The sequence below is a fragment of the Mobula birostris genome, chromosome 6, assembly GCF_030028105.1.
Source record: "Mobula birostris isolate sMobBir1 chromosome 6, sMobBir1.hap1, whole genome shotgun sequence".
In the NCBI taxonomy this organism is placed as follows: Eukaryota; Metazoa; Chordata; class Chondrichthyes; order Myliobatiformes; family Myliobatidae; genus Mobula; species Mobula birostris.
The window spans coordinates 139,541,881-139,569,454 of record NC_092375.1 but is presented as its reverse complement, the minus strand read 5'-3'; the positions used below and the strand labels follow the sequence as shown (position 1 = coordinate 139,569,454).

General features: G+C 42.5%; 1 protein-coding gene across 2 annotated transcripts in view; it reads left to right on the top strand.

Moving 5' to 3' along the window:
• Positions 1–27,574, top strand: part of ndufa10 (NADH:ubiquinone oxidoreductase subunit A10) — a 99,015-nt gene that overhangs the window by 35,103 nt on the left and 36,338 nt on the right. For both annotated transcript variants that reach the window (XM_072261466.1, XM_072261467.1), the window contains exons 6-7: positions 12,262–12,341; positions 18,457–18,511. In XM_072261466.1, the coding sequence (XP_072117567.1) occupies positions 12,262–12,341; positions 18,457–18,511 (135 nt within the window). The remainder of the gene's footprint in view (positions 1–12,261; positions 12,342–18,456; positions 18,512–27,574) is intronic.

Here is a 27,574-nt window from a genome sequence, read left to right as displayed (position 1 = left end):
CCCTCTGCCTACCTGCCTGCCCTTTTGATATCCTTGGACGTCAAGCTCGCAGCTATAATCTTCTTTCAGCCACGACTCAGTGATTCTCACAATGCCATACCTGCCAATCACTAACTCATCTACCTATTCCATATACTGCATTCAAATATAACACCTTTGGGCTTGTTTTCAATTTTATCCTCCTGTTACGCTGCAACTCATTCCACTGACTATAATTTTGCCCGATCATCTGCCTGTCCATCCTGACAGTCTCACTACACCCTGCCTGTGCTTGTATACCAACTGCCCTTCCTCAGCCCTATCACTCACTTTCCCATCCCCCTTGCCAAATTAGTTTAAATCCTCCCCAATAGTTCCAGCAAATCTGCGTGCAAGGATATTAACCCTCCTCTGGTTCAGGTGTAACCCTTTTTTATATGTCATACCTTACCTTGAAGAGTTCCCAATAATCCAGAAACCTTAATCCCTGTCCCCTGCACCAGTTCCTCAGCCACACATTCATCTGCCAAATCATCCTATTCTTTCCCTCAATTTAGTTTGGCACAGGCAGCAGTCCAGAGATTACTACCCTGGAGGTCTTGCTTTTCAGCTTTCTACCCAGCTCCCTAAATTCCCTCTTCAGGACTTCCTCCCTTTTACTACCTGTGTTACTGGTGTCAGTGTGTACCAAGACCTCTGGCTGCTTACCCTCTCCCCTTTAAAAGGCCATGGATCTGAACCAAGACATCCCTGACCCTGCCATCTGGAAGGCAATGTACCATCCAGGTGTCTGTATCGCATCCACAGAAACTTGTGTTCACTGCTCTAACTGTGGAATCCCCTATCACTACTGCAGTCCTGTTCTCTCTCCCCCCCCCCCACCCCCCTTCCCTTCTGAGCCACAGATCCTGACTCAGTGCCAGAGATTCGGTCGCTGCGGCTTCCCCGGTAGGTCGTCCACCCCAACAGTATCCAAAGTGATATACTTATACAGGGTACTCTGCATTGGCTGCTTATTTCCTTTCCCTCTCCAGACAGTCACCCAGGTACCTGCCTCCTGCAACTTAAGGGTGTCCACCTCCTTGTAGCTCCTATCTATCGATTCATCCTCCTCAGTTTCCCATATGAGCCAAAGGAGCAAATAACACACAGAATATTAAACATCAAATCACAGATTCCCCAAAATGGTCGTGGTCACAGCCACCGAGTCAGTTCAGTTTAGCACTGTGTTGTTGACTGCAGGCTACAGCTGCAGATCCTGTTCTGTGCCAAAGCACCACAACCAAGTCGTGCAAATAACAAAAAAGGGAAACCAGAAACACACGGAACGTGGTAGAGTCCTCCGAAAATGAGTCAACAGCTGCGGAGTGTGTTCAACACTGTAGACATTAAACCTCAAACTGCAAACTCCTACAAAAACGAGTCCCACAGCCAGGAGCCACATTGAGGCGATTGAACCTACAATTCCCTCTGGCAGCAGCGAGAGGGAGAACGGTCAAACGAAGGCAGGCATGCTTAACACCCAGTCGTCTTCTACAATCCTCGTTGATTTCAATCTTGTTCAGTGCTTTAATCAGCGAGGAGTAATGGAGCCAACCATGGGTTGGCTAATGTTGTAAAATCTGGGTAATGTTCTTCTGTTTTGCCTGCAGCGGTATGCCCAATTCTGAAGCAAAGAACGAGTTCAAAGTTGCGTTTATTATCATGCACAGGTACATGCATGCACATCTACAAGGAAAAGCTTATTTGCAGCAGCAGCAAAGGCACATAACATTATATAAGACAATTGCTAATTTATTTTCTTTCTCAAATCTGTTCTCCTGCCTTCTCCCTGTAAGTTTTGACACCATTAAGAATCAAGAACCTATCAACGTTTGCTCTAAATATATCGAGTGACTTAATCGGAACGTCAGTTTAAATCGCAATCATGGTAAATGTAGGCGCAGTGTACTGAAGGATGTACTTTTACCCGAGGGGGACCAATATCCTTGCAGGCAGGTTTGCTAGAGTTTGTTGGGGAGTGTTTAAATTAATTTGGCAAGGGGATAGGAAGCAGAGTAATAGGGCTGAGGATGGGATAGTTGTTTTGCAAACAGAGGCAGTGAGATTGCTAGCAAGGACAGAGAGATGAACAGGGGAAATTTGCAGTCAATGGGATGAGTTGCAATGTAAACAGGGAACAAAATCGAAAAGGGTGATGAATGCAGAACTGAAGGTATTATATTTGAGTGCATCCAGTATACCGGATAAGGTACTTGAGCTTCTAGCACTGTTAGAGATTGGCAGGTATGATGTTGTAGGTGTCACTGAACTGTGGCTGTAAAAAGATGATAACTGGGAGTTCAATATCCAAGGATACACACTATATCGAAAGGACAGGCAGGTAGGCAGAAGGGGTGGGGTGGCTCTGTTGGTAAAAAAAACAGAGATCAAATCCTTAGATAGAGGTAACATAGGATCAGAAAGTGTAGAATCCTTGTGAGTAGAGCTAAGAAACTGCAAGCTTAAAAAGACCCTATTGGGAGTTATGTACAGGTCTCTCAACAGTAGCAATGCTGTGTGCTACAAAATGCAACAGGAGATAGGAAAGGCATGTCAAAAGGGCAATGTTACAATAGTCATGGGAGATTTCAATATGCAGGTAGATTAGGAAAATCAGATGATACTGGGTCTCAAGAGGGATAATTTATAGAAAGGCAGGAAGATGCAACCATGGCTGACAAGGGAAGTCAAAGCCACCATAAAAGCCAAAGAAAGGGCTTATAATAGAACAAAAAATAGAGGGAAGTTAGAAGGGAAGCTAGCCAATATTAAAGCAGATACCAAAAGTTTCTTCAGATATATAAAGTGTTAAACAGAGGTGAGAGTAGATATTGGCTACTAGAATGTGATGCTGGAGAGGGAGTAATGAGGAACAAGGAAATGGCGGATGAACAGAATAAGTATTGTTCTTCACTGTGGAAGGCACTAACAGTATGCCGGAAGTATGAGAGTGTCAGGGGACAGAGTTGAGTGAAGTTGCCATTACTGGGGAGAAGGTGCTTGGAGAAACAAATGTCTGAAGGTAGATAAATCATCTGGTCTACACCCCAGGGTTCTGAAAGAGGTGGCTGAAGAGACCATGGAGGCATTAATAATGATCTTTCAGGAATCATTAGCTTCTGGCATGGTTCCAGAGGATTGGAAAATTGCAAATGTCACCACTGTCCAAGAAGGGATAGAGGCCGAAAAAAGAAAATTATAGGTTAGTCTAACCTCAGTGGTTGGGAATATGTTGGAGTTGATCGTTAAGGGGTACTTAGAGGCACATGATAAAATAGGCTGAAATTAGCATGGTTTCCATAAGGGAAAATCTTGCCTGACAAATCTGTTGGAATTCTTTGAATAAATAAGCAGGATCAACAAAGCAGAATTTGGTAGATGTTGTGTACTTGGATTTTCAGAAGGCCTATGACAAGGTGCCGCACATGAGGCTGCTTAACAAGTTAAGAGCTCGTGGTATTATAGGAAAGATAATAATATGGATAGAGCATTGGCTGATTGGCAGGAGGCAAAGTGTGGAAATAAAAAGAGCCTTCTCCGGTTGGCTAGTGGTGACTAGTTGTTTTCTGCAAGGTTTATGTTGAGACTGCTTCTTTTGGATTATTTGTCAATGATTTAAATGTCAGAATGGATAGCTTTGTCGCCAAGTTTGCGAACGATACGAAGATAGTTGGAGGGGCAGGTAATGTTGAGGAAGCGTTGAGGAAGCAGAGAGGCTGCAGAAGCACTTAGTCATAGTCATAGTCATACTTTATTGATCCAGGGGGAAATTGGTTTTCGTTACAGTTGCACCAACCAAGAATAGAGTATAAATATAGCAAAATAAAACCATAAATAATTAAATAGTAATATGTAAGTTATGCCAGGAAATAAGTCCGGGACCAGCCTATTGGCTGACCCTCCAAGGGAGGAGTTGTAAAGTTTGATGGCCACAGGCAGGAATGACTTCCTATGACACTCTGTGTTGCATCTCGGTGGAATGAGTCTCTGGCTGAATGTACTCCTGTGCCCAACCAGTACATTATGTAGTGGATGGGAGACATTGTCCAAGATGGCTTGCAACTTAGACAGCATCCTCTTTTCAGACACCATCATGAGAGAGTCCAGTTCCATCCCCACAACATCACTGGCCTTACGAATGAGTTTGTTGATTCTGTTGGTGTCTGCTACCCTCAGCCTGCTGCCCCAGCACACAACAGCAAACATGATCGCACTGGCCACCACAGACTCGTAGAACATCCTCAGCATCGTCTGACAGATATTAAAGGACCTCAGTCTCCTCAGGAAATAGAGACTGCTCTGACCCTTCTTGTAGACAGCCTCAGTGTTCTTTGATCAGTCCAGTTTATTGTCAATTCGTTTCCCCAGGTATTTGTAATCCTCCACCATGTCCACACTGACCCCCTGGATGGAAACAGGGGTCACCGGTGCCTTAACTCTCCTCAGGTCTACCACCAGCTCCTTAGTCTTCTTCACATTAAGCTGCAGATAATTCTGCTCACACCATGGGACAAAGTTTTCTACCTTAGCCCTGTACTCAGCCTCATCTCCCTTGCTAATGCATCCAACTAGGGCAGACTTGGATAGATTAGGAGAATGGGCAAAGAAGTGGCAGATGGAATATAGTGTCGGGAAGTGTACGGTCATGCACTTTGGTAGAAGAAATAAAAGGGTAGTCTATTTTCTAAATGGAATGAAAATTGAAAAATCGGAGGTGCAAAGGGACTTGTGTCCTTGTGAAGGATTTGCTAAAGTTTAATTTGGAGGTTGAGTCACTGGTGAGAAAGGCAAATGCATTGTTAGCATTCATTTCAAGAGGACTAGAATATAAAAGCAAGGATGTAATGTTGAGGCTTTAAGGCACTGGTGAGGACGCCCATGGAGTATTATGAGCAGTTTTGGGCCCCTTCTCTAACAAAGGATGTGCTGACGTTGGAGAGGCTTCCGAGGAAGTTCACGAGAATGATTCTGGGAATGAAAGGGTTACCATATGAGGACCAATTAATGGTTCTGGGTCTGTACTCACTGGCATTCAGAAGAATGTGGGAGGATCTCATTAAAACCTGTCAAATATTGAAAAGTCTCGATAGAGTAAATGTGGAGGGGATGTTTCCTCTGGTGAGAGAGTCTAGGTCTAGAGAGCACAACCTCAGAATCGAGGCATGTCCATTTAGAATGGAGATGAGGAATTTCCTTGACCAGAGAGTGGTGAATCTGTGGAATTCGTTGCCACATTTGGTTGTGAAGGCCAAGTCATTGGGTATATTTAAGGCAGAGGTCGAGTTTCTTGATTAGTCAGGGCATGATGGGTAATGGGCAGAGGGTAGGAGATTGGGGCTGAGAGGGAAATGAATTAGCCATGATGAAATGGTGGAGCAGACTCAATGGGCCAAATGACCTAATTCTGCTCCAATATCTTATGGTCTTATGGTTAAGCTGCATTCACAAGAAGAACATAAATTTGTCATAACTTGTACATAGAAAATTTTATATTATACATTTGCGAGAAAGAAAAGTAGTTTAAGAAGGAAGTCCTTTTTATTGCAAGGTTGTAGTGTTCATAGTGTTGCTAAACTGGAGGGATGAGGGATTAGTGGTTTTCCAGTTGATTCAAGAACTGAATGGTTGAAGGGAAGTAGCTGTTTTCAAACCTCTGGTGTAGGGCTTCAGGCTTCTGTCTCTCCTGCCTGATAGTAGCTGCGAAAAGATGGCATCGCCCAAATGGTGGGGATTTCTTTGGAGGCAACTCCTCCTGTGAATACTACCAGTGGTATGGAGGGATGTTCCATGATGTTTTAGTCAGAGACCCACCACTCTGCAGCTTCTGGCATTTTTGTGCATTTGAATTGCCATACCAGACCATGATGCAACCAGTCAGGATGACTTCAACAGTACATCTGTAGAAGTTTGTTAGTGTTTGGCGAGAAGCTGAACCTCCTTAACCTCCTAAGAAAGTAAAGCTGCTGCCGTACTTTCCTTATGTGCAGGGCCCAGGATGTCAGTGTATGTCTTCATACACAGAATGCTGGAGAAACTCAGGTCAGGCAGCATCTATGGAAAAGAATAAACGGTCAAAGTTTCGGGCTGAGACCCTTCATCGGGACTGGAAAGGAAGGTGGAAGAAGCCAGAATAAGAAGGTTGGGGGAGGGGAAGGAGAGCAAGCTAGAGGGCAATAGGTGAAGCCTGGTGAGTTGGGGGAGGGGGTGGTGGGAATGAAGTAAGACACCAGGACGTGATAGGTGGAAAAAGTAAAGGACTGAAGAAGGAATCAGATAGGGAAGTAGAGTGAACCATGAGAGAAAGAGAAGTGGGGGGGGGCACTGGGGAGCTCAGAAGACAAGATGTAAGAGGGGGATCAGAGTGGGGAATTGAAAAATAGGGGAGAGACAGACAGGGGGAAAATTACTGGGTTGCAGATAGTTATTTTCACGCCATCAGGTTGGAGGCTACTCAGACGGAATATGAAATGTTGCTCCTCCGATCTGAGAGTGGCCTCATTGTGCAGTATATGGGCCAACATGTCAGAATGGGGATGGAATTAAAATGGTTAGCCACTGGGAAGTCCTGCTGTTTGCGGATGGAGTGAAGGTGATTGACAAAGCGGCCCCCCAGTCTATGTCGAGTCTCACTAACGTAGAGCAGGCTGCATCAGAACGCCGGATACTGGAGACGTCCCAGCAGATTCATAGGTGAAGTGTTGCCTCACCTGAAAGGTCTGTTCGTGGTCATGAATGAAGGTGAACGAAGAGGTGAATGGGCAGGTGTGGCACTTCCTTGGTGAATGGACATTAAGTCTGGAAGACAGCAACATGCCCATACAAAAGATCAAGTGTTGTTCCTTGACCTTTCTTTGGGCCTTACTGTAAATGTGCAGGAGACCACAGACAAGGTGATCAGAGTGAGATACAGAATTTAAACACAGGAAGTCAAAAGGTCAGAGTCACTTCAACTTAAAAAGTACGTTACTGAAATACCAGCAACATGTCTCCTGTCTCACTAGGGGCCCAAACATTAACCATTGCAACACAACCATCAAAGATGCCTGCTGAGTCAACTCACCTACACATTCATAAAGCAGACCACTTGGCTCTTGCTCCTTCTCGCTGCAATCAAACTACTAAAGTGTAGGACTGTGGCATTCAAATCAGGTGACCCATGCAAGAAATTGAGATATGATCTCCATAAACTTATCAGGAATACGAAGAAACAATACCAGTTGAAATTAGTCCCAGATCAACTATCAATTGTGGTAGGCCTTCCACGTTATAATGGGCTACATACAAAGTTGGCAACAACAGCGCATCCCATTTTGATCAGCTTAACACATTCTATGCATGTTTGGGTAAAAGTGACTTGGAATGTCACCACCCACCCAGACAGCCGCCAGTGCACCCAAACGCATAGTTGCAAATTTAAGATGAGTCTTCTCGAGAGTGAATCTGCGGAAAGCATATGTCCCTACTTGTGTCTTTAAATCCTATGCAGATCAGCTGATGGGGTATTTGCAGACATTCTTAAACTCTCACTCTTTTAAGAAGACTGCTGTAATACAGATGCCTGAAGCAAGCTGATGAGCTTTATTGACAGTGGCCTGGTGGCTCTGACATCCACCATCGTAAAGTACTTTGAGAGGCTGGTGATGTCATGCATTAACTCCATCCTCCCAGACAACCTTAACCCATTGCAGTTCGTCTATGGCTGAAACAGACTAAGCAGAGGCCATCTTCCTGGCCCTAAGCTCATCTCTGGAGCATCTGAACAGGAAAGACAACTACATTATACTATTGATTATCGACTGCATCTCTGAACTCATAGACCTGGGACTCAGAAAGTCCCTTTGCAACTGGATCTTTGATATCCTGAGCAATAGACCAAAATCAGTAAAGGTAGCAGCAACAATTCTGCTACAATTATTCTCAGCACTGGTACGTCATCAGGCCCTACTCAACACTGTGTACGCTCTTGACTGTGTGGCCAGGTTCTGCTCTAACTCCATCCACAAATTTGCAGGTGATACCACTGCACTAGGCAATGTCCCAAATGACAATGAGTCAGAGTACAGGAAGGAGATGGAGGGCCAAGTGACATGGTATCATGACAACAACCTTTCCCTCAATGTCAGCAAAACTAAACATTGGCTTCAGGAAGGGGTGAGGTACATGTACCACTGTTTACATCAACGGTGCTGAGGTTGAGAGCTTCAAGTTCCCAAGAGTGATTATCACCAATACCCTGTTCTCATTCAGCCATCTTTCCCAGAGCCACTGGGCAATTGTAATTAAGAACATAAGATTATAAGATTCAGGAGCAGGCTTAGGCCATTTGGCCATTGAATGTGTTTCGCCATTTCATCATGGCTGATCCATTTCCCCTCTCAGCCCCATTCTCCTGTCTTCTCCCCATATTTCTTCATACCCTGACTAATCAAAAATCTATAAACCTCTGCCTTAAATATACCGAATGACTTGGCCTCCACAGCTGCCTGTGGCAATGAATTCCACAGTTTCACCACTCTGGCTAAAGAAATTCCTCATCATCTCAGTTCTAAATGGCAATCCTTCTATTCTGAGGCTGATGTTAGATAGAAAACATCTTCTCCACATCAACTCTATTGATGCCTTTCAGCATTTGATCGGCTTCAATGAGGTCACCCATCATTGTTTTGAATTCCAGTGAGTAAAGACCCAGAGCCATCAAACGGTCCTCATATGATAAGCGTTTCAAACCTGGTATCATTTTTGTGAACCTCCTATGAACCTTCTCCAATGTCAGTACATCCTTTCTTAGATAAGTGACCCAAAACTGCTCACGATACCCCCATGTGAGGCCTCACCAGTGCTTGTTAAAGCCCCAACATTACATTCTTACTTTTATATTCTAGTCCTCTCAAAATGAATGCTAATATTGTATTTACCTTTCTTACCACTGATTTAACCCTTATGGATTCCTCCCAAGTCACTTTGCAACTCAGATTTTTTAGTTTTCTCTCCTTTTAGAAAATAGTGTACTCTTTTGTTCTTTCTATCAAAGTGCATGGCCATACACTTCCTGACTCTGTATTCTATCAGCTGCTCCTTTTCCCATCCTCCTAATCTGTCTAAGTCCTTCTGTAGCCTCTCTGCTTCCTCAAAACTACCTGTCCTTCCACCTATCTTTGTATCGTCTGCAAACTTGGCCACAAAACAAACAATTCTGTCATCAAAATCATTGACATATAACATAAAAAAGTGATCCCAAGACAGGCCCCTGTGGAACACCACTAGTCACTGGCAGCCAGCCAAAAAAGGCTCCCTTTATTCCTACTCTTTTCCTCCTGAAAGTTTGCCAATGCTTTATCCATGTTAGTATCTTTCCTGTAATCCTATGTTAAGCAGCCTCATGTGTGATGCCTTGTTAAATGCCTTCTGACAATCCAAATGAACAACATCCTCCAATTCTCCTTTGTCTAACGTGCTTTTTATTTCTTCAAAGAATTCCAACAGATTTGTCAGGCAAAATCTTTCCTTAAAACCATGCTGGCTTTGGCCTATTTTAAAATGTGCCTCCAGGTACCCCAAAACCACATGGTTAACAATCGACTCCAATATCTTCCCAACCACTGACATCAGACTAACTGGCCCATAGTTTCCTTTCTTCTGCCTTTCTCCCTTCTTGAAGAGTAGAGTGACTCTTACTAATCCCTCAATCTCTTTAGCTACCTCTTTCAGATCTTCTGGTGCAGACCATCTGGTCCAGGTGACTTGACTGTCTTCAGACCTTTCAGTTTCCAATTACCTTCTCCCTAATAATGGCAACTTCACACACTTCTGCCCCCTGGCACTCTCAAACATCTGGCATTCTGCTAGTATCCTCCTTCGTAAACAAAAACTGATGTAAAATACTTATTCGGTTCATCCGCCATTTCCTTGTCCCCCATTACTAGCTCACCAGCATCATTTTCCAGAGGTCTCATCTCTCTTTTACACTTCATATATCTGAAGGAACTTCTGGTAGTCTCTTTAATATTATTGGCTAGCTTACCTTTGTATTTCATCTTTTGCTCCTTTATGACTTTTTTGTTTCCTTCTGTTTGTTTTTAAAAGCTTTCGAATCCTCTAACGTCCCTCTAATTTTTGCTCTATTATATGCCCTCTTTTTGACTTTTATGTTGGCTTTGACTTGTCAGACATGGCTGCATCATCGTGCCTCTAGAATGCATCATCTTTAGGATGTATCTGTCGTACACCTTCAGAATTGTTCCCTCTGAATTACTCCCAGAAATTCCAGCCGTTGATGTTGTACCGTCATCCCTGCCACTGTTCCCTACCTATCAATTTTAGCCAGCTCCTCTTTCATGCCTCTGTAATTCCCTTTACTGTAATACTGATAAAGCTGACTTCCTCAAATTGCAGGGTGAATTTTATCATATTATGATTACTGCTCCTTTGACCTTAAACTCCCTAATTAATTCTGGTTCACTGTACAACATCCAATCCAGATTTGTTGTTTCCCAAGTGGGCTCAACCATGAGCTGCACTAAAAAGCCATCTTGTAAGCATTCTACAAATTCCCCCGCTTGGGATCCATCACCAACCCGATTTTTCCAATCTATCTGCATATTGAAATTCCCCATGACTATTGCTATTACACGCCTTTTTTATTTTGCGTTGTTATTCATATCCCACATACTTGCCACTGTTCAGAGGCCTGTATATAACTCCAATAAGGTTCTTTTTATCCTTGCAGTTTCTTGGCTCTACCCACAACAATTCTACACCTTCTGGTCTTATGTCATCTCTATTAATGATTTGATTTCACTTTTTACCATAGAGTCACCCTCTCTCTCCACCTACCTACTTGTCTTTTACATCCAATGTGTATCCTTGGACATTAAGCTCCCAGATATAATCTTCTTTCAGCCACGTTTCAGTGATGCCCACGATTTCATACATACCAATTTGTAACTGCTACAAGTTAATCTACCTTGGGCTGTATACTGCATGCAATAAAAACATAACTCCTTCAGTCCTGTATTCTCCCTTTTCAATTTTGTTCATCTTTTACATTGTAACTCAACCCATTGACTGCAATTTTGATCTATCATCAACCTCTCCTTGCTAGCACTGTTGCTACACGTTGCCTCTGTGTGTAAACCAACTACCTCAAACTCAGTTCTATCACCCCAATCTCTATTCCCCTGCCAAATTAGTTTAAATCGTCCCAGACAGCTCCAGCAATCTGCCCACAAGGATATTGGTCCCAAGCACATGACCTTGTTTTGGGTACTATAGTGGTCGTCTTAAAGCAAGGATATGGTTTCAATTTGGCATTGGTCATGTTGTCAACTTAGTCATGTTGACACCATGGCTAAGAAAGCTGACCATTGCCTCTACTTCCTCAGGAGGCTGAAGAAATTTGCCATGGATTCTCTGACCATCACCAATTTTCAGAGATGCACCATAGAAGGCATCCTACCTGGATGCATCACTGCTTGATATGACAACTGTTCTGCCTTTGACCACAAAAAAATGCAGAGTTTAGCACATCACAGAAATAAGCCTGCCGTTCATGGGCGCTGTCTACATTTCCTGCTGCCTCAGTAAAGCAGCCAGCATAATCCCCCCCCCCACCACCCCACTGTTATAAGTTTATTGAGCAGTTACCTATGATAAGATGGATTCTTGATCTCACAGTCTACTTTGTTAGGGTCTTGCACATTACCTGTGCTGCACTTTGCTGTGCAAATGTAACACCTTATTCTGCCCTCTGTTGCTAGTTTACCTTGTACTACCTCAATGCCCTGTTGTAATGAGCTGGACAATGTCAAGCCATTTAAGTAGGAATGGGAATAAAACTGAACAAGACTTGCCCTAACTTGATTCCTAACTCCAAGACTTACGTCTAATTTTGGTCCGAAATCTGTTTCAGTGTTTGAGATACTGCAGTTTTTACTTCATTGAGTCAATTGTTGGTTAACGTATTGCTAACTGTTCTTTTTGGGTAGATGCAATGTCTTCTATAGAACAGTTTGTACATGAGTATTCTGATCTTCTGATCAGTATTCACCATTCACTAAGTATTACTTTAAGAGCAGCAATGCTTTGCTTCTTTGCTGGTTCTTGAAGGTCAATTGATGGTGGATCAAGTTTGTTTCCTGGAGATATTTGATTTCAGTGAACTCTGCAAATTCTAGTTTAGAAGATTTTCCTTGTAGTTATAACCTTCATTTGCACCTCAGTGAACTGTCTTTTCCTATGCAGAAATATGAACAGAATATTTCTACAGCTTATCTGCAAAGCATCGAAGAGGTCTACAAGAAGTCGTTCATTCCAGAGATTCGGTAAGTGTAGTGCAAACCCTATATTAATTTTTGGGTTTCAATGCAAAGAGTTTATGACTTTTCAACCAATCTGGTGTCACAGCACAACAGACTTTGTACTTTAAAGCATTAATAGGATTGCTGGGCTGAATGGCTCATACTGGTGTTTATGTTCCAAATAGCTCTCTTCCATCTCTCTCCATCTAACCCATCATGATGTCCCTTTTTTTCTCCTGACATTCCCAATGAAGTATTCCTACAGTTCTGAACTTTTTCTTTATTTGTCCATTTGTATTTCATAATTTTGAAGATCTTGTAATAATCTCCTTTCCATGAAAGTTGTGTCAACCTATTTAATCTTTTCTGATAGTCATAAGTTCTCAGTTGAGTATTATCCAAGTAAATTACTTTTGCATCTATGTATAATATAGAGACCAAGTACCTGTCCACAGTATTCTCAGAATGACTTCATGAGTGTTAGATTCATAGAAGGATTGAGCACTACAGCACAGAAACAGGCCCTTTGGCCCATTTAGTCCATGCCAAACTGTTATTCTGCTTAGACCCATTGACCTACACCTGGACTATAACCCTCCCACCCTAACTTTTTTTTAAACATTGTAATTAAACCCGCATCCACCATTTCCGCTGGCAGCTGGATCCAAAGTCGCACCACTCTGAGTGAAGAAGTTCCCTCTCAGGTTACCCCTTACATATTTCACCTTTCTCCTTTAACCTAATGACCTCTACTTTTGCTCTCATCCAATCTCAGTGGAAAAAGCCAGCTTGCATTCATCTTATCTATACTCCTCGTAACTTTGTATACTCCTATCAAATCTCCCGTCGTGCTATGATCCAGGAATAACATGCTAATCTATTTAAGCTTTCCCTATAACTGAGGTCCTCAAGTCCCAGCAACATCCTTGTAAATTTTCTCTGTACTCTTTTCAATCCTAGTGATATCTTTCCTGTAGGTAGGTGAGCAGAACTACACACAATGCTCTATTTGTCCTCTGCAAACTTAGATAATTTCTCTGTTTTTGAAATCAAACCCTAACGCTTTTATGCGTTTAAACAGTCTCTGTTTTGTGATTTGTTTATTTGGTCTCTGTACCCCTTTAACCCTTTTGGCTACACATTCTGACATTGTCACATCCACTTATAACTTTACATTGAAATTATTTAATTTAAAATAATTTTGCAAGTTTGTTAATATTGAACACCTCTGTATTACCCATCGATCCTTACAAGACTCAAAATTTGATGTTACTGACAAGCTTCCAGAATTAGAAGTAATTGTGAATCCAAGCAGTACATGTGAATTGTACTTAATAGTCGCGCACCAATTGTTGTGGAATGTCAGTTCTCAATGTTTTTAAATTTGAGCAATAATCTCCATTTACTTTTAACTTTGTAGTCAATTAAGTATTCTACTTAATCCAAAACTCAGTATTGTGACAGTCATGATCTACTGTACAATATCTGATCTGTTCTGGGACCCCTACTCTTTGTGATTTTTATAAACGACCTGGATGAAGAAGTTGAGGGATGTGTTAGTAAATTTGCTGATGACGCAAAGGTTGGGGGTGTTGCGGATAGTGTGGAGGGCCATTAGAGGTTACAGTGGGACATTGATAGGATGCAAAATTGGGCTGGGTAATGGCAGATGGAGTTCAACCCAGATAAATATGAGGTGGTTCATTTTGGTAGGTCAAATATGATGGCAGAATATAGCATTAATGGCAAGACTCTTGGCAGTGTGGAGGATCAGAGGAATCTTGGAGTCCGAGTCCATAGGACACTCAAGGCTGCTACGCAGGTTGACTCTGTGGTTAAGAAGCCATACGGTGCATTGGCCTTCATCAATCATGGGATTGAGTTTAAGAGCCGAGAGGTAATGTTGCAGCTATATAGGGATCTGGTCAGACTCCACTTGGAGTACTGTGCTTAATTCTGGTCGCCTCACTACAGGAAGGATGTGGAAACCATAGAAAGGGTGCAGAGGAGATTTACAAGGATGTTGCCTGTATTGGGGAGCATGCCTTATGAGAATAGATTGAGTGAACTCGGCCTTTTCTCCTTGGAGCGACTGAGGATGAGAGGTGACCTGATAGAGATGTACAAGATAATGACAGGCATTGATCATGTGGATAGTCAGAGGCTTTTTCCCGGGGCTGAAATGGCTAGCACGAGAGGGCACAGTTTTAAGGTGTTTGGCGGTGGGTACAGTGGAGATGTCGGGGTAAGTTTTTTACACAGAGAGTGGTGAGTGCGTGGAATGGGCTGCCAGTGGCAGTGGTGGAGGCGAAAATGATAGATTTCTTAAGAGACGCCTGGATAGGTACATGGAGCTTAGAAAAATAGAGGGCTATGGGTAAGCCTAGGTAGTTATAAGGTGAGGACATGTTCGGCACAGCTTTTTGGGCCAAAGAGCCTGTATTGTGCTGTAGGTTTTAGACAATAGACAATAGGTGCAGGAGTAGGCCATTCAGCCCTTCGAGCCAGCACCGCCATTCACTGTGATCATGGCTGATCATCCACAGTCTATATCCAGTTCCTGCCTGATCCCCATAACCTTTGATTCTGCTATCTTTAGGAGCTCTATCCATCTCTTCTTTGAAAGCATCCAGAGACTTGGCCTCCACAGCATTCTGGGGCAGAGCATTCCATATATCCAGCACTCTGTGGGTGAAAAAGTTTTTCCTCAACTCCGTTCTAAATGGCCTACCCCTAATTCTTAAACTGTGGCCTCTGGTTCTGGACTCACCCATCAGCGGGAATATGCTTCCTGCCTGCAGCGTGTCCAATCTCTTAATAATCTTATATGTTTTAATAAGATCCCCTCTCAGCCTTCTAAATTCCAGAGTACACAAACCCAGTCGCTCCAATCTTTCGACATATGACAGTCCCGCCATCCCGGGAATTAACCTTGTGAACCTACGCTGCACTCCCTCAATAGCAAAAATGTCCTTCCTCAAATTTGGAGACCAAAACTGCACACAGTACTCCAGGTGTTGTCTCAGCAGGGCCCTGTACTGCTGCAGAAGGACTTCTTTGCTCTTATACTCAATTCCCCTTGTTATGAAGGCCAGCATGCCATTAGTTTTCTTCACAGCCTGTTGTACTTGCATGCTTGCTTTCAGTGACTGATGTACAAGAACACCTAGATCTCGTTGTACTTCCCCTTTTCCTAACTTGACTCCATTTCGATAATAATCTGTCTTCCCGTCCTTACCATCAAAGTGGATAACCTCACATTTATCCACATTAAACTGCATCTGCCATGCATCTGCCCACTCACCCAGCCTGTCCAAGTCACCCTGCATTCTCATAACATCCTCCTCACATTTCACACTGCCACCCAGCTTTGTGTCATCGGCAAATTTGCTAATGTTACTTTTAATTCCCTCATCTACATCATTAATATATATTGTAAACACCTGTGGTCCCAGCACTGAACCCTGCGGTACCCCACTGGTCACCGCCTGCCATTCCGAAAGGGGTCCGTTAATCGCTACTCTTTGTTTTCTGTCAGCCAGCCAATTTTCAATCCATGTCAGTACTCTGCCCCCAATACCATGTGCCCTAATTTTGCCGTCTAATCTCCTATGTGGGACTTTATCAAAGGCTTTCTGAAAGTCCAGGTACAGTATATCCACTGGCTGACCCTTGTCCATTTTCATAGTTACATCCTCAAAAAATTCCAAGAGATTAGTCAAGCACAATTTCCCCTTCGTAAATCCATGCTGACTCGGACCGATCCTGTTACTGCTATCTAGATGTGTTGTAATTTCATCTTTTATAATTGACTCCAGCATCTTTCCCACCACCGACGTCAGGCTAACCGGTCTATAATTCCCTGTTTTCTCTCTTCCTCCCTTCTTGAAGAGAGGGACAACATTAGCCACTCTTCAATCCACAGGAGCTGATCCTGAATCTATAGAACATTGGGAAATGATTACCAATGCATCCATGATTTCTAAAGCCTCCTCCTTAAGTACCCTGGGATGCAGACCATCAGGTCCCGGGGACTTATCAGCCTTCAGACCCAATATTTCCTATGTTTCTAATATCAAAAACTTTCTCAGTGTTCCATCTGGAAAAAGCAATCCTGTGTTCCCACTTGTGAGTGTGTGGTGAACATGTTTGAATTTAAAGATTGATCTTTCTGTACAAAGTAAAGAACCTATATCCCACCTCTCACTCCTTGCCACAGCCTCTCTTGAGCAGCTAATGTTCAATTCTCTCAGCTTTCTATTTATTTATTTATTGAGATGCAGCACAAAATAGGCCCTTCTGGCTCTTTGAGCCATGCTGCTCAGCAATCCCCCCAATTTAATCCTCACCTAATCATAGGATAAATTACAATGACCAGTTAACCTACCAACTAGTCTTTGGACTGTGGGAGGAAACCAGAGCATCCAGAGGAAACCCATGTGGTCACAGGGAGACCGTACAAACTCCTTACAGTCAGTGGCAGGAATTGAACCTGGGTTGCCAATACCATGCTGTCCACTATGCTATAGTGCTGCCCTGTACCTGTAGCTTTCGATACTCATGCAACAGCAGTGAATTCCCTGACTCTTCAGCATTGTAACTGCACCCAAAACTTATTTTGAATTTAGAATTCTAACCCTTTCATATTTGTTTCTATTTTGCCAATGTCAATGGGTGGCGATTTTAAATACTTACACATTTTGTGAAATGAGTGTGCAAGCTGAGCTTTCCAGACGTACAGCCTATTAACATAACCTTTCATTGTTTGTTTTTGTGACATTTAAGCTAAATGTCAAGCGGAATACTTCACAGAAATCTGCTTCCGTTACAAAATCAAATAAGTCAGACACTGATGCCTTTGTTCTGGAAAAAATGACGAGGGTTTTAAAAATGGCAACAATGATGATCCCGTACTCTGCGTGTTGCTGATAGTTTGCATTTCTGTTTGAAGGCCTGTTTTAAATAAAATCCCACGACTGACTTTTCCAAAAAAAATGGGTTCGTGTGTTCATAATTCTTAACATATTGAATGATTGCGCATATACATTGCTGTTTAAGCAATGTTTATTTGCACATTTTGCCAAAGCAGCTTCCTTATGAAATACATTTTTTGTTTAAACTTAGTTTTGTAAATGTTCTTTTTATCCTGTACCAGTCTCTTGTCATGAATTTGTTGCCATATGGTATTCCCATACCGCACTTCTATCCCACGGCAATCGAGTAATTAGTCCTGACTCATTGCGGATGCTTGCCATCGAGAACTTCCACCGAAGTTCACATTAATAAGTGGCAATAATAAGCCAGCTTAAATGTGAAAGAATAAAACTGCAGTAAAACACCAACTGCAGTGAAACACCAGTTGTCCCATTGTTCAGAATCCTGATAGTTCAGCATCTGCTTCAGAGATGAGCTAAGAGTATGGACTGGACACTAAGGAGTCCCTGTTCCCAGTGCCTGCTCTGGATGCATCTCTTCACTGGAAAATTCATTAAACTGTTGTGCATCAACCAATTTAAAAAAGTGAATAGTATTTTGTTAGCATTTTCATGGTAGTAATTTCCAGTTTTGGGTAGTGGGGTGGAGACGCATCTCTATCTAAAGAGGTGTAAGGCGCTCCTTCCCTCCACTAACTTGCAGGTCAAAGTATAGCACCTGCTTAGCCCCCCAGTCGGGGTCATGTGAAGTCATGGGAGCAGATGGTGGATGGTTGTATGAGCAGCTGGTGCATATCACAAGTTCTGGTTATGTGACCACAGACAATCTCTGAAGAGCATTGACTATGGCTGGGGTCATCTGTTTGGAAAGACATGTTCCAAAAGAAAGCCATGGCAAGCTACTTATGCAGAATTTACCAAGAACAATAATGATCTTAGATCATGATCGCCCACGTAATACGACACAGCACATGATGATGATCTGGTGTCACAGAAAATCTGTGAATGCTTGAAGGAGAGTGAAAGAAAGGTGAAGGCCAAGAGCATGGGCCTTTGTGGCAGTTCCTCATGTTATCATGAAGATGCTTCATCTGCAGAAGCTGCTAATAGATTACGGATGGACTTATTTATTTTAAAAAGTCTCTAAAACTGAATATCTGCAGCATAGCTATTTTAGGTCTAACAGTAATAACTTTGTTTTTCAGTGAGACATCTAAGGTTTTGCAGTATGAAGCTATAGAGCTTCCTGATGAAGAACAGGTAAGAATAATTATAATAATTGTTAAACTTTCCTGTTACAGCTTTAAACCATCTTTCTTGTTGCTCTGTTTTACTCATTGAAAAGTTTTGCAGCCTGGTTTTTTAGCAAGGGAAATATGCTTGCATCAAAATGGATAAAAAGAGAATCTTGTAGGCTTGAATCCTTGTGTTCTTCAATCTGAAATCACTGGTGCTCAGCTATTTCAGAATCAGAATCAGGCTTAATATGAATTATAGTAAGTATAAAAAAAGAAAAAGTAGTGAGATACTGTTCATTGGTTCAACATTCATAAATCTGATGGCAGAGGGGAAGAGGCCGTTCCTGAATCATTTGGTGTGTGCCTAATGGTGGCAATGAGAAGAGGGCATGTCCTGGGTGATGGGGGTCCTTAATGCTGGATGCCACCTTTTTGAGGCATCAATCCTTGAAGATGTCCTGGATGCTGGGGCAGCTAAGTGCCCATGATAGAGCTGACTGAGTTTACAACTTTCTATAGCTTATTCTGCTCCTGTGCAGTGCTCCCACCTCCTACCAGCCAGTGATGCAGCCAGTTAGAATGCTTTCCATGGTACACCTATAGAAATTTGCGAGAATCTTCAGTCACTTGGCAAATCTCTTCAAACTCCTAATGAAGTATAGAAGGCTGTCATGCCTCCTTTGTAACTGCATCAATATTAGACCATAAGATACAGGATCAGAGTAAAGCAATTTGGCCCGTCAAGTCTTCTCCACCATTTCTTCAAAGCTGATCCAATTTTCCTCGCAGCTCCCATATCTCTTCATGTCGTGATCAATCAAAAACCTATCAACCTCTGCCTTGTTGGGATCAGGATAGTACCTCAGAGATGTTGACACCCAGGAACTTGAAATTGCTCACCCTTTTCACTTGTGACCCCTCGATAAGTACTACTGTGTATTCCCTCGTCTTACCCTTTCTGAAGTCAACAATCAATTCTTGGGTCTTACTGACATGGAATGCAAGTGTGTTGCTGTGACACCGCTCAACCAGCTGATTGATCTTGCTCCGATGTGCATTCTTGTCTCCATCTGAAATTCTGCCAGCAACAGTGTGTCGTCAGCACATTTAGAGATGGCATTTGAACTGTGCCTAGCCACTTATACATGGGTGTAGAAATAGAAGAGCAGTGGGCTAGCCACGCATCTTTGAGGTGCACTATTGCTGATTATCAGCAAGGCTCAATGGTTATTTCCAATCCACACTGACTGTGGTCTTCAGGTGAGGAAATAAGTTGCAGAGGGAGTTACAGAGGCCCAGGTTTCGGAGCTTCTTGATCAGAATTGTAGGAGTGATGGTGTTAAACACTGAGCTCTCGTCAATAAGCAGCATCCTGACATAAGTGTTGGTATTGTCCAGGTGATCCAAGGCTGTGTGGAGAGCTAATGTGACTGCATCTGCTGTAGACCGATTGTGGCGATAGGCAAATTGAGTGGGTCCAGGTCCTTGCTTAGGCAGGAGTTGATTCTAGCCATAATCAACTTCTCAAATCACTGTATCATTAGTAGACGATGGTCGCTAAGGCAGTCTCCCTGCTCTTCTCGGGCATGGTTATGATTGTTGCCCTTTTGAAGCAGGTGGAAGCTTGTGACTGAACAATAAGAGATTGAAAATGTCTTTGAACACACCCACCAGTTGGTTGGCATAGGTTTTCAGAGCTCTACCTGGTACACCATTGGGGCCTGCCACCTTGCGAGGTTTCACCCTCTTGAAAGACATTCTGATGTTGGCCTCTGAGACAGAGATCACAGGGTTACCAGATGCTGCAGGGATACTCATAGATGTAGTTTTATTCTCCCTTTCGAAGCACGCGTAAAAGACGTTGAGCTCATCTGGGAGTGTAGTATTACTGCCATTTATGATGTTAGGCTTCACTTTGTAGGAAGTAATGGCCTGTAAACCCTGCCAGAGTTGACGTTCATCTGATTCTGCCTCATTTGGAATTGTTCTTTTGCTCTTTAGCTAGCCCTCTGTAAGTCATTCCTGGCCGCCTTGTATAGTCCTAGATCACCAGGCTTGAAAGCCTCAAACCTGGCCCGCAGCAGACTACAAATCTCCTGGTTCATCCATGGCTTTTGATTTGGGTACAGTGCCTATAAAAAAGTATTCGCCCCCCCCCCCCCCCCCGGAAGTTTTCGTATTGTTTTACAACATTGAATCTCAGTGGATTTAATTTGGCTTTTTCTGACATTGATCAACAGAAAAAGACTCCTTCGTGCCAAAGTGAAAACAGATCTCTACAAAGAGATCCAAATTAATTACAAACTTAAACCACAAAATATTGATTGCATATGTATTCGCCCCCTTTATTATGACACATCAAATCATTACTAGTGCAGCTAATTGGTTTTAGAAGTCACATAATTAGTTAAATGGAGATCTGTTTTTCAATGCCTGTGTTCAGTTAAGGTGTTTCAATTGATTGTCGTAAAATTACACCCATAACTAGAAGGTCCAACAGCTGGTGAGTCAGTATCCTGTCAAAAATTACACCATGAAGACAAACAGACACTAAGCAACTCTACAAAAAATTATTGAAAAGCACAAGTCAGGAGATAGATACAAGAAAATTTCCAAGTCACTGAATATCTCCTGGAGTACAGTTAAGTCAATCATCAAGAAATGGAAAGAAGATGGCACAGCTGTAAATCTGCCTAGAGCAGGCCGCCCTCAAAAACTGAGTCCCTGTACAAAAAGAAGGCTAGTGAGGGGGACCACCAAGAAACCTATGGCAGCTCTGGAGGAGTTAACAAGCTTCAGTGGCTGAGATGGGAGAGACTGTGCATACAACAACTGTTGCCTGGGTGCTTCGCTAGTCACAGCTTTATGGGAGAGTGGCAAAGTGAAAGCAACTGTTGAAAAAAATTCTCTCATGAAATCTCGGCTAAAGTTTGCCAGAAGGCATGTGGGAGACTCTGAAGTCAGCTGGAAGGAGGTTCTGTGGTGTGATGAAAACAAAACTGAGCCTTTTGGCCATCAGACTAAACTCTGCGTTTGGCATAAGCCAAACACCGCACATCATCAAAAACACACCATCCCTACCATGAAGCGTGGTGGTGGCTGCATCATGCTGTGGGGATGTTTCACTGTAGCAGGCCCTGGAAAACTAGTGAAGGTAGAGGCTAAAATGAATGCAGCAAAATACAGGGAAATCCTGGAGGAAAACCTGATGCAGTCTGCAAGAGAACTGTGCTTGGAAGAAAATTTGTTTTCCAGCAAGACAATGACCCAAAGCATAAAGCCAAAGCTACACAGGAATGGCTTAAAAACAACCAAGTTAATGTCCTGGAGTGGCCAAGTCAGGGTCCCGACCTCAATCCAATTGAGAATTTGTGCTGGACTTGTAAAAGGCTGTTCACTCAGGATCCCTATGCAATCTGACAGAGCTTCAGCAGGTTTGTAAAGAAGAATGGGGAAAAATTGCAGTGTTTAGATGTGTAAGGCTGATAGAGACATATCTATACAGACTCAAGGTAGTATTTGCTGCCAAAGATGCATCTACTAAATACTGACATGAAGGGGGTGAGTAATTATGCAATCAATTATTTTGTGTTTAATAATTGTAATGCATTTAGACCAATATATGGAAATATGTTTTCACTTTGACACAAAAGAATCTTTTTTGTTGATCAGTGTCAAAAAAGCCAAATTAAATCTATTGTGATTCAATGTTGTAAAACAATACATCATGAAAACTTCTGGAGGGGGCGGAGTGAATACATTTTATAGGCACTGTATGTACAGTGTTGAAGTGCATGAAGGAAGAACAGTGCAGAATAAAGTGTTTTAGAGACAGTGCCATGCAATGACAGTGGTGGCTTCCTGGAATGCTCTGCCACTGGTGGTAGTGGAAATAAATATGGTAGATGCGTTCATGATGCTCTTAGTGGCTCTCGAGGCATGTGAATGTGTAGGAAATGGGAGGATATGGATGTTATCTTGGCAGAAGGGATTAATTTAGTTGGGCATTCGACTACTAATTTAACTATTTCAGCACAACATCAAGAGTGGAAAGTCCTGTTCCTATGCTGTACTGTTCTAAAGATGTTAGGTAGAGGTTTGGAAAAGATCTTTATTCCATTGTTAAGGTAAGGAAGATTGCTGGTTATAGCTAAGTTCCAGTGGTTGGATAGACTGTAGAAAAGTTGTGTGTGGAAAGAATGTATAAAAGAAAAAGACTGGAAAAGTAATCTCTTCTCCCTGATTCTGAAGCTTGGAAAACTGTGCTTTGTGGTAATTGTCATGGGATATTAAGGGATGTTTCAGTAACCAGGTGAAGCTGCCTTGTGTGGTCTAAAATTTAGTGGTTCCCAAACTTCTTCAGGTTACCGTCCTTCTGGTTCCCAGACCGCATCTCCAGCACACCCCTCTCCCTTTCCGGCCGTTACATAAAAATTAAAAAAATTTGCTCTACAATACGTAGTGAAAGAAAATAGGAAGAGTTCAAATTCAAAGCAATGACAAATAATTGCAAAAATTATTCAAATCTATTTAAAGCTACAAATAAAATTATATATTTAATTACAGTTTAAAAACAATTTTCACCAACAATTTTAGAGTGTACAGCGGTAGTCAATTATTCACTACATTGCTTTTTCATCTTTCAATGAGATGGATGGGCTTGGTACAGTGATATCAGCTTCTCAACATCAGGCTGAATGTCATTCTGAAGTAGTCTCAGATCCCCATTTTCAGTCATTTACAGTCTGTTTCATTGCTTTGAGAGAAGTTGGGCAACTGCATTGAAACCATGCTCCACTAAATGTGATGTTGGAAAGGCAATAAAGAACATCTTGACTTTTTTTCCACAGTGCAGGGTAGAGTTCAGAGACTTATTTCTACAACCAAAAGACGTGATATGATTTTTTTTTTGAACCTCAGCTTTAGCTCAAAAGTTACTTTGGAGCAAGATCAGTTCTTCTTCCATCCTTCCTATTAATACCTCATTAGGAGTGTTCAGGAATGGATTTATTACTCGATCTGGAATTTGGATCAAGGGAAGATCCTGAAATCTCTCTGATGTGTCTTTATGCAGCTCATCCTGGTACGCACAGTATACTTGATGATCATCATCTGGTATTTTTTCTTTCTCATCCAACTCAGAGTGGCTCAGAAATTGGAAGAGGTCATGATGGCCACTGCTGCACTTAAATAGGGTTAACTTGAACAGAAATGTGGGGATGACTGTTACATTTTGTAACTTCAGAAACTAATTGAAGAAAAAACGCGGGAGCCAGAAAACGGGTCTACTTTGTTTTTCTTTAATGAGGCGCTCATATATGATGTGGCGTTATGACCTATATCATTCACATACTTCTTACTTCTACCACACAGTACTCTCTATGATACTACTACTATATAGACGTCCACAGCATAATAAATTTAAAATTGTCCCATTCAGGCCTAAAGATTAAATTGCTGTGGAAGATTTCTTACTCAACATCTTTCCTGATAAGGTGGGTTCACCCTGCTTGGCAGGTGAAACTTGAGGCTGTGAAATGACCTCAGGTTCTGCGGCCTCTTCCTTGGTGGTTGTAGGAGTTGGTTCTGGGCCTGCAGGAAGTGGTTCTGACAGGTCTGGATACTTTTCTTCTGGACATGTTGGCATCTCAAACAGTGCATGGCTAACTGCTCGACCCCCTGATTTACAGCAAGCCACCAGACAAAGCTTCGAGTGAATGCTTTCATTTTGACCACACCTAGGTGACTGGCATGTAGCTCCTCCAACATTTCAGCTCTCAGTTTGGATGTAACAACAATTCTCAATCCCCACATAAGGCAACCCTGTCAAGGGCAAGTTCATCCCAGTGCTGGTAAAAATGGGGTATCTGAAATTTCAGCTGAACATTCCAGCCACTTTGAGTGACCATGTACTCCTGAGTCTGTGTGAGGTCTTTTCAGATCTCCCTCTGATCTGTGTCTGTGATTTGCATTGGGGAGAATACATCAAGCAAAGTGTCCTCTTTTGTAAATTTTTCAGGTATTTCCTTTTCCAAGGGTTAATGGGCCAATCTATCAGACTTTCCATAATTAGTTGTCCTCTTGAATTTGATCTTGTAATTGTGTACCCCAAGAAACAGAGCCCATCTCTGCATTCGTGCTGCTGCTGTTAGTGGAGCACCCTTCCGTGGACTGAAAATGGACACCAGTGGTTGATGATCAGTAATAAGGATAAACTCTCTCCCATACAAGTACTGATTGAAACATTTTAAACCCCAAACCAGACTGAATGCCTTTCTGGCAATCTGTGCATATTTTATTCTCTGGAGCAATAAGGGAATGTGATGCAAAGGCTATTGTGTGTTCCCTTCCATCACTCTTAACATGGGACATGATTGCAGATATATCATAAAGTGAGGCATAAAGGGCAATGTGCTTCATAATGTGTCAGTACAGTGCCTGATGTCACCATTTCCTTTGTCTTTTGAAAAGTTACTTCACATTGCTTTGTCCATTGCCATTTCTTCCCAATCTGTAGTAATGGGTTCAAGGGGTAGAGCAGAGCAGCCAGGTTTGCCAGGAAACTATTACAGTAATTGATAAATCCTACAAAGGATCTCAGCTGTGTCTTGTCCTTTGGCCTTGGTACATGTTTGAATTTTCTCAGCACACGTGTAATCCTTGTGCATCAATATTGTGACCCCACAGAAACGGATGCTTGTTTGAAATAATTCACACTTGTTGCATTAGCCCATAATCTTCAAATCTTTATAACATTGTTTTGAGATTTTGGGGCTGTTCCTTGTCATCCTCACTGGTAACAATGATGTCACCCAGGCAAAACCGAGTGTCTGGGCAGTCTTGCAGCACCTGGTTCCTCGCTGTTTCACCAAAGTGCAGGTGCAGGTGTGGAACAATGAATAACAGTAGTGAAAGACTGGTGAAATTCTGTGCCGTGAACTATCTGGCCAAAGGAGGGACCCACTTTCCTCACCGTGAAATCCACAAACTGACATGGTGCTCACTCAATGACAAGAGCCAGATTTACCATTAAGTGATCAATGGTATGTGGAACCAATCCTTGCAGGTTGTAAAGGTGAACAGAGCAGCAGTTGCAGGAAGATAGCAGTGATGAAACTCAAGCTGAGAAGCACTGGGGCCAGAACACATGTACAAAAATGTTTTAACGTTGAAAAGCTCAAGGACACTGGTGTGAGATCTGCCTTCAGCATTCATCTTAAGAACAGATTCCAGGCCTTGCAAAACCTTGAGAGTGTGTCAGTAGACAGGATCAACACAATGTAGAACCAGATTGCCTCAGTCTTCAAGGAGAGCAGTGAGGCTTGTCTAAGATATGGAGCTGGAAAGAAGAACAAAGAATGGATACAGCAGGAAGCATGGACAGCATTAGAAAAAAATACAGAAAATTAAGAAGAAAATGTTAGATGCATAGTCAATATAAATTAAGCTGAAAACTTCAACTACATACACTGAAGCAACTAGCATACACTGAAGCTAACAAGAAAATGAAGAGATTTGTAAGAAAGGGTAAGAGAGTCTACATGGAAGTCCTTGCAGAGGAGGCCAAAGCAGCAGCCGGTTGAGGTGATCAGGGAAATATGTACAAGATTTCAAAATTGGTATGCGGGAAGTTCCAGGCCAGATAGTGTCCTGTGAGAAATAAGAACTGCTTGCTTTTGACAACTGAGAAAGAGCAAGAAGTACAATGGACAGAGTATTTCAGAAAATTACAGAATAGTCCACCGGCAGAAGAAGAATCTGGCATTCAAGAGCCAGTAGAGGACCTTGACATCAACACAAATCCACCCAAGAAAGAAGAGATTGTTGCTGTGATTAAATCATTAAAGAACAGCAAAGCTCCAAGACATGACAATTGAAATGGCAAACTGTTCAAAGCTGAACCAAAAGTTGCAGCAACACACCTTGCAACCACTGTTTACGATAATCTGGGAATGGGGGCAATACTCAAGAACTAGACAAAGGGAGTCATTGTTAGGATCCCCAAGAAAAGAGTACTAACTTGATTGCAACAACTGGCGTGGCATCACACTTTTATCAGTACCCAGCAAGATCCTTGCCAAAGTCATTGTCCAGTGGATTACAGATGCTGTTGGTGTGTGCTTGAGGAAAGAGCAAGCTGGCTTCAGGAGGAACCAGGCTGTGTTGTCTAAACCCTCATATTGCATAGCATTATAGAACAGTGCACAGAGTGACAGAGACAACTGTATGTGAATTTCATGGACTTTGAAAAGGCTTTGGATAACAGCCACAGGGAGAACCTTTGGCGAATTCTCAGATCATGTGCTATCCTTCCAAAATTGTTTAGCTTATCCAGAGTTTATATGCTAATTTCACCTGCACAGTTGGGGACTTCAGCTTGAGCTTTGAAGTCAAGACAGGGGTCAGGCAAGGCTGTGTGATGTTGACAATATTGTTTAACCCGGTAATTGACTAGGATACGAGACCAATACCAAAAGATGAGCAGAGAGGCTTTGGGTAGACTCTGTTCTCGACTTTAGAAGACGGTGACTTTGTGGATGACCTCATATTACTATCACATACATACCAGCGCATGCAAGAGTAAACTCAACACCTGAGTATCTTTGATGGACAGGTTGACCTCAGCCAGAGAAAGACTGAGACTATCACCTCAATGTAGAGTCTCCTCCTGCACCCGTCATGGCATATGGCATTGACTTAACCAGCACTGGCAGATTCACCTATCTGGGCGGCATCATTCAGCAGGATGGTGGGACAAAGAACGATATCTAGTGCAGTCTCAGCAAAGTTAGAAACATCTTCAGATCAATGAGCTACATATGGGGATTAATTAAGTATAGTATCCACACCAAGGAGAAGCTATACCAGGGCCGTGTTCTGTCCATACTCTTGTACAGGCCAGAATGTTGGCACATAACAGAGAACAACCTTGCCAAGCTGTTGTTGTCCCTGCCATGAGCTTCCAGAAGGTTCTCGGTATTTTCTAGCTAAGAAAGATCTCCACCCAAGTCCTACTCCTTCAGTGTCATCAAGAGGACATGGCCATAATCATCATGAGGAAACATTGGAGGTGGATTGGGCATGT